Source organism: Ovis aries, chromosome 10 (genome assembly GCF_016772045.2).
Source record: "Ovis aries strain OAR_USU_Benz2616 breed Rambouillet chromosome 10, ARS-UI_Ramb_v3.0, whole genome shotgun sequence".
Lineage (NCBI taxonomy): Eukaryota > Metazoa > Chordata > Mammalia > Artiodactyla > Bovidae > Ovis > Ovis aries.
Window position 1 is genome coordinate 33,649,310 of NC_056063.1, and position 17,370 is coordinate 33,666,679.

General features: G+C 49.2%; 1 protein-coding gene across 3 annotated transcripts in view; it reads right to left on the reverse strand.

Moving 5' to 3' along the window:
- Positions 1 to 452: 452 nt before the first annotated feature.
- The window catches only part of LOC101115632 (phospholipid-transporting ATPase IB), a 469,524-nt gene continuing 452,606 nt past the window's right edge, over positions 453 to 17,370 (reverse strand). For all 3 annotated transcript variants that reach the window (XM_042254882.2, XM_060394098.1, XM_060394100.1), the window contains exons 36-37: positions 10,924 to 11,015; positions 453 to 5,957 (exon numbers count right to left, since the gene is read on the reverse strand). In XM_042254882.2, the coding sequence (XP_042110816.1) occupies positions 5,860 to 5,957; positions 10,924 to 11,015 (190 nt within the window). In that variant the 3' untranslated portion in view covers positions 453 to 5,859. The remainder of the gene's footprint in view (positions 5,958 to 10,923; positions 11,016 to 17,370) is intronic.

Here is a 17,370-nt window from a genome sequence, read left to right on the forward strand (position 1 = left end):
CCTTTCCGGATGCCGTGTTTGGCCCCTCTTTCAGGACAGTGTCATGACTTCACACTTGACAACAGAATCTGAACTTCCCACATCTCAGTTTGCAAGGGAACTGGGATGAACCAAAGGGAATGAAGTAATTGAGAGAGAAGTCCTTCTGTGCACAGTTTGCCCCTTTGCCTGGTCAGTCCGGCTCAGGGAGGCCTCTCAGACCCGCTTCTCATAAAGGGGGCCTGGCCTCCCACTCATCTGCAATTCAGATCACCCTGCCCGCCCGCCGTTCACAGTGATTCCAGGCTGTCAGCTCAGGAGGCAGAGCATGCGTGTGTGTGTGTGTGTGTGTGTGTGTGTGTGTGTGTAGTCTGTAGCTGCTGACAAAACCTCTGTGTAATAGGCCAAAGTCCCTATGGCAGGAGCTGCTTATTAGTGGGAAAGAAATTCACAAATACAGCCAGGTCCAATCATTTACTTTAACAAAAGATTTATTTGAAACAGGTTTGTGCAGACATACACCAGTCAACAGGATTGATCAAAGCCACATATCACTACATTTTCCAACCCCCCCTCCCCAAAATACCAGTAAATGCCCTTCATTTGTATTCACTCCATGAGGAACCCCTGGCTCCCCTGTTCTGATAAAGACTGCTGTAATTTAACAACCAGAGGACGTTAATAGGACATGAGGACGATAGTAAGACTTCTAGAGGGGGAGGACAGGACCCCTATACTCCAGAGAAGAGCTGCCCACTCTGCTGGGAGCCAATTAAGCGAGCTGCCCCCTCCCCATACCCCCTTCCCTCTGCATAACCAGATGAAATCTCCCAGCCAAACACCATCTCAGCGGTGGCAGCACAGACGTGACAACAGAAAGGAGAACACGTGGCTTTGCCCAAGTGAAGGAGACACTGCAGGGTGGCACGTTCAGACTGCAGCTGGAAGGGTGACCTGTCGGGGCTGCAGGCCCTGGGGGCTGGGGGTTGGGCGGGCAGCCCAACACACCTCCCAGCTCAGCCACCCGGGAGAGGGCAGGTGGAGTAAGAGCGACTGGACTTGGGTTGACGTTATTAATGGAAAACTGCGAACGCATTCCCCTGTGGGGAGGGGGGAGGCCCTGAGACAGGGCAGGTTGTCTTTCTGTTCTGTACCTGGCGTCTCCTGCTCTGCCTGTAGCTGCATGCCCAGCCATCTCAGGACCCCAGCCGGCTCCAGTCCCTTGGAAGGAAGTGGGTTCACATCCTGACCCTCAGGCGGCCCCCCTCCTGCTGGCCCTTTCTCCACAATGTCAGGCTGGCCTGTGAGAGGCTCTTGAGAAGGCTCTCTTGACCCTGGGTTTCCCCGGGCAGGGTTATTTGGGTAGCGCCAGTCTTTCCACTTGCTTCTTCCTCTTCCGTCATAAATCAAAGCCACCTGACACTTTGTTCCTGGCTTTTAAAATGCACAGGTCTCCTTTCTGTGGCCAGGTCAGGAGAAATGCCGATGGGCTAATCTCGGGAGTGTGTTTTTCTTGGTCTGATGCCTGGGAGTAGATATCACTAAGGCAACTTAGGCGAGAGATTGTCACTTGAAAACGAGCCGGCCTGGGTGTCAGAAGAATCGCTCCCTTGTCTCCTTCCTGCTCCCAGTCAGGGGGGCAGAGGGGCTCTACTGGGTGACAGGTATGGGTTCTACGTGATGTGGGGACATGGGGGCACGTGCTCCTCCTCCACTGCCGCTTGTTTCACGGTTCCAGCCACGTGGAGCTGATGTGGGCTCCCAGGGCTTTCTTCCCGCTGAAAGGATTCCCACGTACCTCACTGAGACCCAACAAACCAGAAGCCCTTTAAAACAGCCAGAGCTGGAGGTCTGGCATTAAATGAAGCTCTTGTAAAAGAGAGTGGAGGCATGTGCTGCTGGGCACTGGAGGATGCAAGAGAACTCAGTGACGAGTCCGACACGTCGAGCATCATGGGTCTCTTCCTTTTGGGGACACTTGTTAATTTGTCATCACGTGGGATCTCAGGTCCTGACCTCTAAGGCCCACTGGAAAATCTTCTAACTGTCCTCTTAGTTCTTCAAGATGGAAAGATGGCTAATAGGAGGCAAAATAATTTCCCCCCAAGACTTACAGAGACCAAGAATAGACTTTTAAAGCCATAAAGCCTCTGCTGTATGGCTCTATCTTTTTGGAAGGGACGCTTTATTTTCACTGTCTCCATCACTCATATATTTTCTAATTTAAGCATCTGTATGAAGAAACTGTTTAAGGAATATGATGGGGGGGGTGGCATCCTTTAACTTGACCTGATAAACTCTCTTCTTTGCGACATTATTTCAGGCTCTGCTTAACCAGTTTCCCTGTTAAAATTCTTTATGGCTCCCAGGAGATAAAGGCTACATTTCAAATGCTGAGCCTAAATCACACTTGAATTACTTGGGGACAGTGACCCTGGGCAGTAATTCAAGCCCTGGCTGAAACATGTGTAGTTCTTTCACATGTTCAAGACTAAAGACCACCTTATCTTAGAGCAGAGCTTTGAAAACATTCTATTCAACCTGTGGTCCAGGATGTAAATCTCTAGGAGTGGGATTATGATAGAAAATTCTCTTCTTTATGGCTCAAAAAGATAAAGGGTCATTGTTATAACAATGAGATGATAGACTACAGCTTTCTTTAAAGAACATTCAACTGTATAGTTGATAATATTATGTCCATATGCATTTTCAGACAGTTACTTATACTCACTTTTTCATGATTCATGGTTTCTGGACAAGTGAATATAGATTGTCACTGCCAGCTTCCTACAGCAAGACTAAAGCTTTGTCAGGGGAAAGCAAAGACCAGCTGAGCTCTCAGCTGTGGTCCACCAAAGCCCAGGCTTGTGTGTTAGGTCTCACAAGGCATAGCATCTTCTTCAAAGCACGGGGGTGGGGGGCGGGAGTGGTGGTGGGGTGTGTGTGCGTGTGTGCGTGTGTGTGTGTGTGTGTTGGGAGATGGGAGACTGTAACACTGGTCAAGAAGTCTGGAATATTCTGCCTAGAGACAGACTAGAGCCATCAGTGACATCCCAAAATTATGACAAAGCCCCCAGGCTGGTGATCACAGGCTAATCTCAACACCTCAGAAGAAATGGCTGATTTCTTCTGCTCTTTCATCTTCTCCTCTCAAGAGTTCAGGCACCCACCCATGCTCACCAGTGCAGAGCTGAGAGCTGGGGAGGCTGCTCTCTTCCATCTGCAGAGGCAGCTGGCACTGAGCAAAGGGTCAAATGAGCATCAGCAGCCTGGGTACCAGACAAGCCCAGCGCTGGGCTCGAGGGGGATCTGCCATTTTAGCCCAATTGAATGTCAGGCCCTGCAGTGCCGACCTGCCAGCCTGTGTCAGGTTCCGTGTGGCAGAGTGACAAGTCCCAGGTGGCATCTCCACGGAGCTGACAGCGAGCGGCTTAGTCGGCCCACCCTGCTCCCAGAGGAGGGCTTGTGTGTGACACTCTGACCTCAATTTAAAGATAGGACAAACAACACAGCCCGAGTCGCCCCAGCTGAATGTCATGCATCTCATAGTGACAGCTGCTCCTCCCGGACACCCAGTTTAGTCATTTGGCTACAAGATAGCTTAACCGTGGGAGAGAATAAATAGAAAGGCATCTCTCTAGTGCTTCCTTCTCTGTGCATCTTTCATGACTGCAAAGGCTGTTTAGTCTCCTTCTCAAGAGAGCTGGAAAATATACTTCAATCTCAGAAAACTTGGAACTGTATTTCAACGTGAAAAATCGAAATCATAAAGCCCTAAATAAGCACACGCTGTAATTTACAAATCTGACTCGGAAGGCTTCAAGTTCAAGAGCCAGCCAAGTGTTTGACAATAGAATTGAGTTTGAATTCCCTTTTCCAACCGCGCTTAGTTCCCAGATGAAACCAAATCGTCCTGGGTGCCTAGCGCAGCTCAATCCAAAGGTTCATTTCTCCTCTGTACTTAGGATTTCCTCCTTCTGTATGTGAAGGTGGGGCATCTGTCTGGCTTTGTGTGTTAATTACAGGCACGTATTTTGTTGTGATTCCTGCTCAAGGGTCCTCAACGCCCCCCTCTCGCTGGTTGCCCTAGTGTTTAAAATGCCTCAGACCTTGGGGAGGGAGGAGGGGCAATTTTCCTAACCTTGCCTGTTTGCTGTGCTGTTCTGCTTGCCCCGGAGCCCTCTCTGGGCTCTCATCACCTCTCATTTTCTGTAAGCCAGGCAGATCATACCCTAAATGATCTCAATGCCCAATCAGACCCGGATGCTCCGAAAAGAAGGCAAGGAAGCAAAATGCCCCATTGTTTTATTTCGTAATTTAGCATGGCCCTCCCCAGGGGAACTGTGTCCTTTTAACCAGCAACAGCTGCCCAGAAGTATTGATGTTACACCATCCAAATAGCTGGTTTGGCAACAAAGCTGCAAGCAGGGGACATGCCTCCAGGCTGGTTCCAGGTGGTGCCTTCCCTCCCGAAGGCACCTGGGTTTTATCCTGTTCAGAACTTGGACAAACACGTGGCCACCCACCCCCCACCCCCCACCCCCCCGTGTTGGAATCAGGGACCCTCCTGTTCAGACAGCTGCTTGCATCTGACATGGGCTGGATAGGAAGGAAAATCTGTCCAGGTAAGAAAAGCTGCTTGCTTGAAACGTCTGGAGCTCTTTTCAATTAAAACTGCAGGCCTGTGGACACTGTAGGCTGATCATGACCACTGTCTGGGCTTCGGGCTTGATTTCAGAATTCTACTGAGATTTGCAGGAAAAGCATCCTCCTTTGGTGTCTCTGCCGCCGCTCCCCCGCAGTGGCTGTCTTCCTCGGCATCCTCAGGGACCCTCACTGGGCTATTTATCCTGCCAGAGTCCTCAGCACCCTCAGGGACCCTCACTGGGCTATTTAACCTCCCAGAGTCTGAAGCGACCGGTGTGTTCCTTTGCTGCGGAGACATGCTGTAAATTGACTTGAAATCCAAAATGTGCTCTGAACTCCCAAGAGAATGAGTGTGGGTTCTAATTTAAGCAGGTGTCAAGGTCCAGGGGTCTGGAGGCCAGAAAATGAGGTTTGCAAGCCTGAGCAGGGCAGGCAGGGCTCCAGCAAGTCCACATCACCCTGACCCGCAGGCCTCCTTGCCACCAGAAAGAGGAAGATAAACACTTGGAATATATGCAAATTGCTGTTTCTTTAGATAGAGAAGAAGGGGGCTTTCTTGCATCCGTTTCTGAATCTGGGGGAGGAGGGAGGGTGAGGATCGGAGCCGGTGCCTGCAGCTGCCATGCACCAAGCGCAGGGCCAACCATGCAGCGGGACTGTTGTTTGGGCGCCCGGCCGGGAGGCACCGGGCAGGAGGGGGCAGGAGACTGTGCGGACCCTGGTGGGTCCGCCCTGCCGAGACCATGACTGAGGTTCCAAAAGTTCTTCTCAGGTTTACTACCCAGATACCTATGTTTATGACTTCATTGCAATCACGATGATGATGCCAACTTCAAACCAACACATGGGACATCAAAGCCATTGGGCTGTCCACCTCGAGGGAAGGTTCCGTGCAGCCTGCGGAACAAACCTGCGGGTATCCGACCCCCCAGCTGGGCTCCTCACGCAGCACGAAAGCCCGTCCCTGTTCTCTCAGAGCCACCCGGACGGATGTGTAAATACTGGGGAAACATAATGGTTTTAATTTCACACCTCACAGCGCACAGCTGAACGCTTAAACAAGAGTCGGGCCGAGCATGGCGGACGAGCAGGGAGGGCGTGGGGCACCCTGGCGGTCCGGCTCCAGGGTGGCCAGGGCGCAGAGCGAAGGAACGGGCTAAGGCCACAGGACGTGTTGCGGTGTTTTGGCTGCTGCCATGAGTCTCTCCTCGCGCTCCGGCGGGAGGCAGCGTCCTACTTCTTCCTGGATTTCTGCTTCGTGGTGTCGTAGGCACGCACGATTTCCTCCTGAGTCACGGCTCCATGTTCCTCCTGGGAGAAGGCGTACCCATCTGCAAGAGGAGCACAGGGGCCAGTGAGGAGGGGCGTCCAGAGCAGCCGCTCTGGGGGGAGACACTGCGGCTCTGTAGCCTTGGATGGGGGTCCAGGGACCTGTGACCCCCGTGAAGGGGTGGGTGCTGACACGACTGGGCAGGGCTCAGAGGGGTGGCCTCCCATTTAGCGCAGCCTGTGAGGCATCATCTGTGGGTCACTGGGCCGTGGCTGCACTTTCCCACCACCCATCAAGGGGAAAGGCAAGTCGTCCTGTGCTGGAAACATTCCAATGCGCCCTGAGCAGCAGGCCAGTCAGTAATTCATGCAGCCCTAAACGCACTAACAGGAAAGGCTGGCAGAGCGCATGTGGTGCTGGGAGCCTGCCTGGCTGATGTCGCACGGATCTGGACCGGCAATAAATTACAGTGAGTGTGTGTTTTCGTGTAAATAAAGCAAAAGATCACTAGATAAGTTGAGTTTAATGATTGGCCCAGTGGCTACATAAAGACTAGATTTTACAACCAGTACCAATAATGATTTTTTTTGGGGGGGGGGGGGCACAAAGCTTGTGAGATTTTAGTTCCTCACCCAGGGATCGAACCTGGGCCCTTGGCATTGACAGCCTGGAGTTCCTAACCACTGGATCCCCAGGGAGGTCCCAGTTCCAATGATGACGACAGCAGACAATTATTAAATGCTCTGTGTCTCGGGCACTGTTGTATGTATTATGCTAAGCACACATGGCTTGCTTCCTCCTCCTGACAGCCCTAGGAGACAGGTGAGAGTTCTTCCCATGTCACAGGTGGGAAAACTGAGGCACAAGGTGGCAGAGCTGGGAGCCAAGCCCAGGCAGGGCCCACATTCCCCTGCAGCTCTGTCCTGTGTTTTTGGGACGGAGTTTGCATTCCCAGCTCGAGGCAGGACAGTCCCTCCTAACCAGCCATTCCCACTGGAGGGACATTTGCAAGACGCCCTCTCTGCTCACCGACCCGCCTGGATCAGAGGTCTGGAAACGCCCCACAGCCAGATAAGACCTTCTGAGCAAAAGACAGCCCAGGCCAGGGCCTGCCTCCCATCCACACCTGTTTATGACTTATCCCTGGTGCTGTTATCTCATCACGTCCTTTAAAGGAGAACGAGAAATCAGGAGTTTTGCCTGTGTATCATACTGCATATCTTTTTTGTTTGCATTTTTATTTTATATTGAAGTCTGGTTGATTCATAGCGTTGCGTTTTGGGTGGACAGCACAATGACTTAGTTATACACTTGTTCAGTTCAGTTCAATTGCTCAGTCGTGTCCACCTCTTTGCTATCCCATGGGCTGCAGCACGCCAGGCCTCCCTATCACCAACTCCCGGAGTTTACTCAAACTCATGTCCATTGAGTTGGTGATGCCATCCAACCATCTCATCCTCTGTTGACTCCTTCTTCTCCTGCCCTCAATCTTTCCCAGCATCAGAGTCTTTTCAAATGAGTAAGCTCTTTGCATCAGGTGGCCAAAGTATTGGAGTTTCAGCTTCAATATCAGTCCTTCCAATGATCTCCTTTAGGATGGACTGGTTGGATCTCCTTGCTGTCCAAGGGGCTCTCAAGAGTCTTCTCCCAGTTAAAAAGCATCAGTTCTTTGGTTGTCAGCTTTCTTTATAGTCCAACTCTCACATCCATACATGACTACTGGAAAAACCATAGCCTTGACCTGACGGACCTTTGTTGGCAAAGTAATGTCTCTGCTTTTAAATATACATGTGTGTGTATTCTTTAAGCTCTTTCCCCATTCAGGTTATTAGGGAGTATTGAGCAGAGTTCCCTGAGCTACACAGTAAGGTCTCTTGTCTGTCTGTTTTATATACAGTCGTGTGTACTCGTCAGTCCCAGTTTCCTGTCCTATCCCTTCCCCCCCACCCCCATGCCATGAGTTCATTTGCTGTGATTCTGCTTCTGTTTTATACAAGTTCATTTGTAGCCTTTTTTAGATGCTGCATGTAAGTGACATCCTGTGATATTTGTCTTTCTGTGTCTGACCTACTTCACTTAGTAGGTAAGTGCTTCTCCCACACCTGGGGAGGCAGGCAGCCACGGGGCTTTCCATCCTAAGCTGGCTGTCGCCCCGCCCCACCTTTACAGGGGATCTGGAGCCCAGGGCCGAGGCCCCAGGTGAGGAGGGCTGGCCAGTCCTTGCTTGGCCACAGAACTGGTGCCCTTTAAGGTTTCAGTCTCCTGGGTTTACTTTTCTGTAAAATAAATGGCCTGTACCGGGTGAGGCCTTCACCACGAGTCTTCCATGCGGGCACCAGGAAGGGCCCTCGGCTGGCAGTGCCCAGGCCACAGAGCCCTCTCCTGCAGGCAGACTGTTTCTATCCTTGGCATCCCCAGGGGAGGCCTCCACTCCAGGCCAGGGACCAAGGAGCCTGACTTGACAATCAGCCCAGACAAAACAATTGCTAACTGTGTTTTAATGTGTCTTCTCTGGGGGTGGATGGGCTGGAGTGAAGGGGACTTGCTGAGATGTACAAGTAAACATTGCCTGGGAATGTCCTGTAGGGAAGAGGACCTTAGCATCTGGAGTGGTCTACTCCCTGTTCCAGGGGCAGGGCTGCAGCCTTGTCTTTTATTTCTTGTTTTCTGTTCAGACCCGCCTGCACCTGGGGAAATCAGCTGCAGTGCCCTCCCGGGCTCCTGTTTCCACTCACAGGCACAGGACTGTCAGGTGGGGTAGCTCGGCCCCTCGCAGGTGGGGAGGGTTTCCAGGGAAGCTTCTGGTCCGACAGCAGAGCTATTCTCCTGGAGACCCCTCCACCGGCTCTCCCAGGGAGCATCCACCAGGAGGTTCTCAGCCTCAACTGAGGCTAAGTGGACTTGCAAGAAAGAAAGGATGGTGGTCCTGGGGACAAGGGTGCTCTGTGATTCAGATAAACATTTTCGTCTTGGAAACCAGGCCTGGGAGGGGTTAGACCAGAACCACCAGAACAGTAATCACCCAGCCAGACTCCGCTTGCCCAGCCTGACAAAGATTCCCCATCACTCACAGCTCCTGCCAGATGAACAGGTAACTTGCCATCTGCATTCAAACAGGGAAGAGGGGAGCTCTGGCTCTTAGCATTTCCCACCATCATTCATCTCCAGGAAGTCCTAAGAGCCGGGAAGGAATGCTGGGGGCCTGGAGAACACACTTGATGGCTGGCGCATCCGCTTTCTTGACGCTCAGCCGCGGCCGGGACCCAAGGACAGTGTTCGGGTAGGTGGGAGGGCAGACGCACTGCTTAGCTGTTTTGTCTTCTTCTGGTAGAACATTTGGGGAAGTCCATAAAATTGGGTCATTTTTTCATTATTTTGGAATAAAATGTCCCTTAAGTAGTAGCATTCCTTCAACGCTGAGCTCTGATAACATCTTAGGGAAAGTAGCTGTTTCCTGTCTGGAAGAGTCCTCAGAGCAGTAGAATGTGGAAAGACCAGGGGGACGGTAAGGAGATCAGACCAGCCAGGGAACGCTGAGCTCAGGCTGCGGACACGGTGTACGTGCGGTCCCTGTGAGCAAGTGCTCCGGGACCTGGGCTCCCGGTTCCCTGGGAACACTGAGGCCGGAGGCTGCTCCTCATGCAAGATCATCTTCTCTGGGGGTGGGTGAACACCCTGCTGTCCATCAGGGTCTTACTACTAGTTGCTGACTGTCTTTAAGACATGGTGTGATTTCAGGAGCTTGCTCAATATGTTTGTACTTGCTCACTGGAATTTTTTTGTGTGTGTGTGTCCTTCAAAATATGTCTGATGCAGGATACAGCATGCTTGGGGCTGGTGCATGGGGATGACCCAGAGAGATGTTATGGGGAGGGAGGTGGGAGGGGGGTTCATGTTTGGGAACGCATGTAAGAATTAAGGATTTTAAAATTAAAAAAAAAAAATATGGAGAGTTCAGAAAACAATTCTTAGTTGTTTTAAGAGCCTTTCCAGTTGTTGCCAGATGCTTCTTGCATGGGTCCTCGTGTGGTCTTTGCTCTCCTCTCTGTTCTTTCTCTGGTTGGAGGCTAAACGGCACAAGCCCCATGTTTATGGAGCCAGTGCTCCTGTTCCTCGTGGGCTGTGCACCAACCATCATGTGGCCTAACAGACTGTGTAAGATGGACATCATTCCATTTTTTCTCCTCAGGTGAGAAAACAGATGTTCAAAGAAATATGTAAGGGGCTCAAACTTACTCAATTAGTGGCAGAAAAGTAATACCTAGCATTTATCAGAGTCCTTACTGTTAGGCTCTGTTCCAGGCACTCTGTACGCACAAGCTCAAAGAATCATCCCAGTAACCCAGGTATGTTCTCATGTCCTCCCTGGTTTATAGAAACAGAGGCGTTAACTCACCTGAGATCACAGAGGGGCAGAGATGGGATAGGACTGCAGGCAGCCCGGCTCCAAGGTGCGACCCCGAACCTGGGAGCCCACCACCCCACCTCCTCCAGACTCACCCTCTCAAGGATCAGAGGCTCTGGCTGGGCTCTGGAGCCCCAGGCGGTGCTGGATCAGTTACTGCACTGACCTGAGGCTTGGCCAGGTGTCCTGAGGCAGGTAAGCCCATTACCTCCCCGAGCTCCATTCCCACTGACTCTCATGTCTCCCGCTCCCCTGGCCTCTGGCACATCCCCGTGGACCCCACTTGGCAGAAACCAGGCCGAGCCTCCACTTGCGGGGCCAGGGGAGGCAGGGGCTAATGATTGTCATTGCTTAGTTTGCCAAGAGCATGAGGCCATCCTTGGGGGGCACCAGGCTAAGGCAACATCACTTCCATCTTAGAAAGAATCTGACTGGGAGGCTAACCACATCTGAGTTTTAAATTTATGGACCATGTCATTCAGACACTTGACTGGGTCCTAGGGAATTACCTGCCATCTGGCTGGCCCTGCCTGGGGCCAGGTACACCAATTCCACTTCCCCATGTGGGGCTCCAGCCTGGCCGTGGTCTCCCTCCATCCCCCCACCCCAGGGGGCTACTCACGTGGCATGGACTGCTGGAGGGAGCTGCCCCGGAAGAGGGTGGGCGGCGTCTTCCTGCTCAGCCTCTTTAGCAGCCGGTCTCGCTCGTTCATCCTGGGGGCACAGCGCACATGGTCAGTCATCAGCCCCGCGGATACCTCCTGGAGGTGCTTGGAGGGCAACTTCAGGTCGTAAGATGAAACAGACCAGGAAGAAGCTGCCCCATCCAGAAGAACGCCCCATCTCACCAGCGCCCGTCTGTTCACACAGATGCTACCTGCTGCTGTTCGACTCCTTGAACTGGGTCCTCTGAAAGCCGTCCTATGTCCAGCTCTCCCTGTGCAGGACGCCTTGGAGCCCCACCCGCCTCACACATGAGGGGACCAGAGCTGTGGTTCTGGTGAATGAAAACCCTCCATCCCTGCCAGGCCTGGAGCCTCCCCCGGTACCCTGGGGACCCGGCAGGAAATGCTTTCTTTCTGCAGAACCGGATGCTTCTTTAGAACCACGGTGAACACCAAGGTGCATTTTCTTTGAAAATACAAGGATTAGGAGTTCTTCCTGCCTCTCCAGACATGATCCTCTCCAAGGCCACCACTGCTGCGGGGAGACAGAGGTCCCCCTTGAGGATGGCTGGGCTTTATGCCTGCAGACCAAGGGAAGGGGTACTTGGGGTGGTACAGTGCCCTGACTTCCTCCTGTTGGGGGGACGTCACTGGGCTTTCCCCAAGAGACCACGGTGTACAGAGCTGCCCACACTATCTGTGATGGCTGGACTGGGCCCCTCCAGACTGCGCCTGTGGGAGCCCCAACCCTTCAGGATGCCAGGATGGGGCTGGATTAGGACAGGGGGCTTTTAAAGAGCTGATTAAGTTCAATGGGTTCCCTGGTGGCTCAGACGGTAAAGAAAACATCTGTAATGCAGGAGATCTGGGTTCACTCCCTGGGTTGGGAAGATCCCCAGGAGAAGAGAATGGCTACCCACTCTAGTATTCTTGCCTGGAGAATCCCATGGACAGACGAGCCTGGCGGCCTACAGTCCACAGGGTTGCAAAGAGTTGGACACGACTGAGCAACTAGTGTTAAGTTCAAATGGAGTCGTTGGGTCAACCCTAATCCAATCTGACAGGGTCCTTATGAGGAGCGGCGATTAAGACACACACACACAGAGGGATGACCAAGCGAGGACACGGAGAGGAAACTGCCTTCACCTACAAGCAGAGGAGGCCACCCCCGGAGGAACCAGCCTGGTAGACACCTTGCTCTGGGACTTCTGACCTCCAGAACCGTGAGAAAACACTGCTGTTGTTTAAACCACCTGCTGAGTGGTACTTGCTATGGCAACGCACACAGCCCCCTCCCCGACCCCCAATCTGCTCTGTCCCGCTTCCCACGATGGAAGTTGTAGGAGAAGCCAGGGTTGCTTATGGTCCAGGCCTGAGCCCAGGGCCCACTTCATGCTCCCCCAAGGGCCTGTGCGGGGGAGCAGGGCCCAGCTCCTCTCCACAGACCTACGAGCTGAAGTTCACTGTGCACCAAGACTGCAGTGCCTGATTATCTTGGTTGGAAGGACGAGCCTCAGCCTGCCCACCTAGGGAAGACAGGTGATGAGAACATGCGCTTCTCTCTCCCCTCACACTGCTTCTTCCTGCCCTCTCGTCTTTCCTTCCAGGGAAATGAACTGCTCTGAACCACCACCCTGAGCCACAAGGCTGGGCAGATGCACCATCCACAGCTCCCAGACTCTCTGGGCATCACCAGGCACTGCGGTCTTCGAGCAGGTATGCTGATCAAGGTGCTTGGTTATTCGTCAGCTTGACTTACTTCCACACACACACTCAGACACAGTCTCCACTTGCACTCTTGTACCAAGTCCTACAAGTGTTGGAAAAGCTCAAGACAGAAAGGGGTGTAAGAATAATATTTACCACTTCCAGCATTCTGCTATCTATACATGGTTTGAAAGTCACCTACTCATGCAGACTTAGGAAGAAAGGTAAAGAAAACACAATCAAATATTTACTTTGGTTAATTCTGCTTAATAAGAAGAAAAAAAAGGAGTACATTTACTCAGGAAAGAATAAGTTATGTCTAAAAAAGAGAACTCTTGACAAAATATTACAAACCAAATTCAGCAGTATAATTAAAGGATTATATAACCTTAACAAGGGCTTTGCTTGTGGCTCAGTCAGTAAATAATCTGCCTGCAATGCAGGAGACCCAGGTTCAATCCCTGGGTCAGGAAGATCCCCTGGAGAATGATATGGCAACCCACTCCAGTATTCTTGCCTGGGAAATTCCATGGACAGAGGATCCTGGCTGGCTCCTGCCCATGGGGTCTCAAGAGTTGGAAACAACTTAGCGACTAACTACCACCAACAACCTCACCAAATGGGATTTATCCCCGAACGCAAAGGTGGTACAACATACAAAAATCAATCAATATAATACACCACATTGACAGAATGAAAGGACAGTATCAATGATCTCCTAAATTCACACAGAAAAATCATTTGACAAAGTCCAATGCCCTTTCATAATAAAAATACTCAGCAAACTAAGACAAGAAGGGAAATTCCTCAACAGAGCATTTATGAAAAAGCCACAATTGACGACATACTCTGTAGTGAAACACATCTCTCTTATGATCAGGAACAAGACAAAGCTGTGTGGTTTTACCACTTCTATTCAACAGATTTACTGGATGTTCTAACCAAAGCAGTTAGGTAAGATTCCAACAACTTTTTTTTTAATAGAAATGGAAAAATTTATCCTAACGTTCAAGTAGTCAAAATGATCTTGAAAAAAGAACAACAGAATTATTGGACTCATACTTCCTGATTTCAAGATTTACTATAAAACCATAAGTGAAAGTGAGTCACTCAGTCGTGCCCAACTCTTTGCTACCCCATGGATTAAATAGTCCATGGAATTCTCCAGGCCAGAACACTGGAGTGGGTAGCTGTTCCCTTCTCCAGGAGATCTTCCCAACCCAGGGAATGAACCCAGGTCTCCTGCATTGCAGGCAGATTTTTTTTTACCAACTGAACTACAAGGAAGTCCTGAAATTCACAGACATATAAATCAGTGTAGCGTAGTTAAGAGCCTAGTAGTAAACTTGTACATCTATGGTTGGCTGACTTTTGCCCAAGGTACCAAGACCATTCATGAGGAGAAAAAAGTCTCTTCAGCAAATGCATCTGGAGTAACTGAGGTTGAGCTCTAGCCTGCAATCACATGCAAAAAGTAGCTCAGAATGGGCCAAAGACCTAATGTAAGAGCTGTGCTTGTTGTTCGGTCACCCCAGTCATGTCTGACTCTTTGCGACCCCATGCACTGCACCACACCAGGCCTCCCTGCCACTGTAAGAGCCAAAACTACATAAATCTTTATATGGATAAAAATAAAAAGATTTTTATACATCTATATAGAACTATATAAATATTTATGACTTTAGATATGGCAGTTTCTTAGCTGTGATACCCAAAGCATAGGCAACAACAACAAATATAGATAAACTGGGCTTCATCAAAATTAAAAGCTTTTCTGAATCAAAGACATTATTAACAATGTGAACAATCCAATCAAAAAATAGGTCTTCTATATGTCTAAAAAATAGACATTTCTCCAGACAGATGGCTGAAAGATATGAAAAGATGGTCAACATCGTTATCAGGGAAATGCAAATCAAAACCACAAGGAGATTCCACTTCACAATGGTCAGAATGGCTATCATCAAAAAATCTACGAACAATAAATGCTGGAGACGGTGTAGAGAAAAAGGAACACTTCTACCCTGTCAGTGGGAATATAAATTGGCACAATATACATGAGTACAACTATTACAGAGACCAGTATGGGGGTTCCTTACAAAACAATATAGAATGACCATGCGATCCTTAAATTCCACTGCTAGGCATATATCCAAAGAAAAACATAATTCAAAATGATATATGCACTCCAGTGTTCACTGTAGCACTATTTACAATAACCAGGACACGGAAGCAACCTAAGTGTCCATAGACAGAGGATGGATAAAGAAGACATGGTACATACATATATACTGGAATCAGTAATTCAGTTGCTCAGTTGTGTCCGACTTTGTGACCCCACTGACTGCACACACCAGGCCTCAGTGTCCATCACCAACTCCCGGAGTTTACTCAAACTCAAGTCCATTGAGTCAGTGATGCCACCCAACCATCTCATCCTCTGTGTCCCTTCTCCTCCTGCCTTCAATCTTTCCCAGCATCAGGGTCTTTTCCAATGAGTCAGTTCTTCATATCAGGTGGCCAAAGTAATGGAGCTTCAGCTTCAGCATTAGTCCTTCCAATGAATATTCAGGATTGATTTCCTTTACGGTGGACTGGTTAGATCTCCTTGCAGTCCAAGGGACTCTCAAGAGTCTTCTCCAATACCACAGTTCAAAAGCATCACTTCTTAGGCCCTCAGCTTTCTTTATAGTCCAACTCTCACATCCATACGTGACTACTGAAAAAACCATAGCTTTGACTAGATGGACCTTTGTTGGCAAAGTAATAACTCCCCTTTTTAATATGCTGTCTAGCTTGGTCATAACTTTTCTTCCAAGGAGCAAGCATCTTTTAATTTCATGGCTGCAGTCACCATCTGCAGTGATTTTGGAGCCCCCCAAAATAAAGTCTGTCACTGTTTCCATTGTTTCCCCATCTATTTGCCATGAAGTGATGGAACCGGATGCTATGACCTTAGTTTTCTGAATGTTGAACTTTAAGCCAACTTTTTCACTCTCCTTTTCACTTTCATCAAGAGGCTCTTTAGTTCTTTGCATTCTGCATTAAAGGTGGTATCATCTGTGTATCTGAGGTTATTGATATTTCTCCCGGCAATCTTGATTCCAGCTTATGTTTCATCCAGACTGGCATTTCTCATGATGTTCTCTGTGTATAAGTTAAATAGGCAGGGTGACAATACACAGCCTTGATGTACTCCTTTCCCAATTTAGACCCAGTCTGTTGTTCCATGTCCAGTTCTAACTGTTGCTTCCTGACCTGCATACAGATTTCTCAGGAGGCAGGTCAGGTGGTCTGGTATTCCTATCTCTTTCAGAATTTTCCACAGTTTGTTGTGATTCACACAGTCAAAGGCTTTGGCATAGTCAATAAAGCAGAAGTAGACCTTTTTCTGGAACTCTCTCGCTTTTTCGATGGTCCAACAGATGCTGGCAATTTGATCTCTGGTTCCTCTGTCTTTTCTAAATCCAGCTTGAACATCTGGAAGTTCACAGTTCACGTACTGTTGAAGCCAGGCTTGGATAATTTTGAGCATTACTCTGCTATTATGTGAGATGAGTGCAATTGTGAGGTAGTTTGAGCGATCTTTGGCATTGCCTTTCTTTGGGATTGGAATGAAAACTAACCTTTTCCAGTCCTGTGGCCACTGCTGAGTTTTCCAAATTTGCTGGCATATTGAGTGCAGCATTTTCACAGCATCATCTTCCAGGATTTGAAAATGCTCAACTGGAATTCCATCACCTCTACTAGTTTTGTTCATAGTGATGCTTCCTAAGGCACACTTGACTTCACATTCCAGGATGTCTGGCTCTAGGTGAGTAATCATACCATCATGATTATCTGGGTCATGAAGATCTTTTTTGTATAGTTCTTCTGTGTATTCTTGCCACTTCTTCTTAATATCCTCTGCTTCTGTTAGGTCCATACCATTTCTCTCCTTTATTGAGCCCATCTTTGCATGAAATGTTCCCTTGGTATCTCTAATTTTCTTGAAGAGATCTCTAGTCTTTCCCATTCTGTTGTTTTCCTCTATTTTTTTGCACTGATCACTGAGGAAGGCTTTCTTATCTCTCCTTGCTATTCTTTGCAACTCTGCATTCAAGTGGGTATCTTTCCTTTTCTCCTTTGCCTTTCGCTTCTCTTCTTTTCACAGCTATTTTTAAGGCCTCTTCAGACAACCATTTTGCCTTTTTACATTTCTTTCTCTTGGGGATGGTCTTGATCACTACCTCCTGTACAATGTCATGAACCTCTGTCCATAGTTCTTCAGGCACTCTGTCAGATCTAATTCCTTGAATCTATCTGACATTTCCACTGTATAATTGTAAGGGATTTGATTTAAGTCATACCTGAAAGGTCTAGTGGTTTTCCCTACATTCTTCAATTTCAGTATGAATTTGGCAATGAGTTCATGATCTGAGCCACAGTCAGCTCCTGGTCTTGTTTTTGCTGACTGTATAAAGCTTCTCCATCTTTGGCTGCAAATAATATAATCAATCTGATTTTGGTATTGACCACTGGTGATGTCCATGTGTAGAGTCTTCTCTTCTGTTGTTGGAAGAGGGTGTTTTCTATGACAAGAGCATTCTTTTGTCAAAACTCTATTAGCCTTTGCCCTGCTTCATTCTGTACTCCAACGCCAAACTTGCCTGTTACTCCAGGTATTTCTTGACTTCCTACTTTTGCATTCCAGTCCC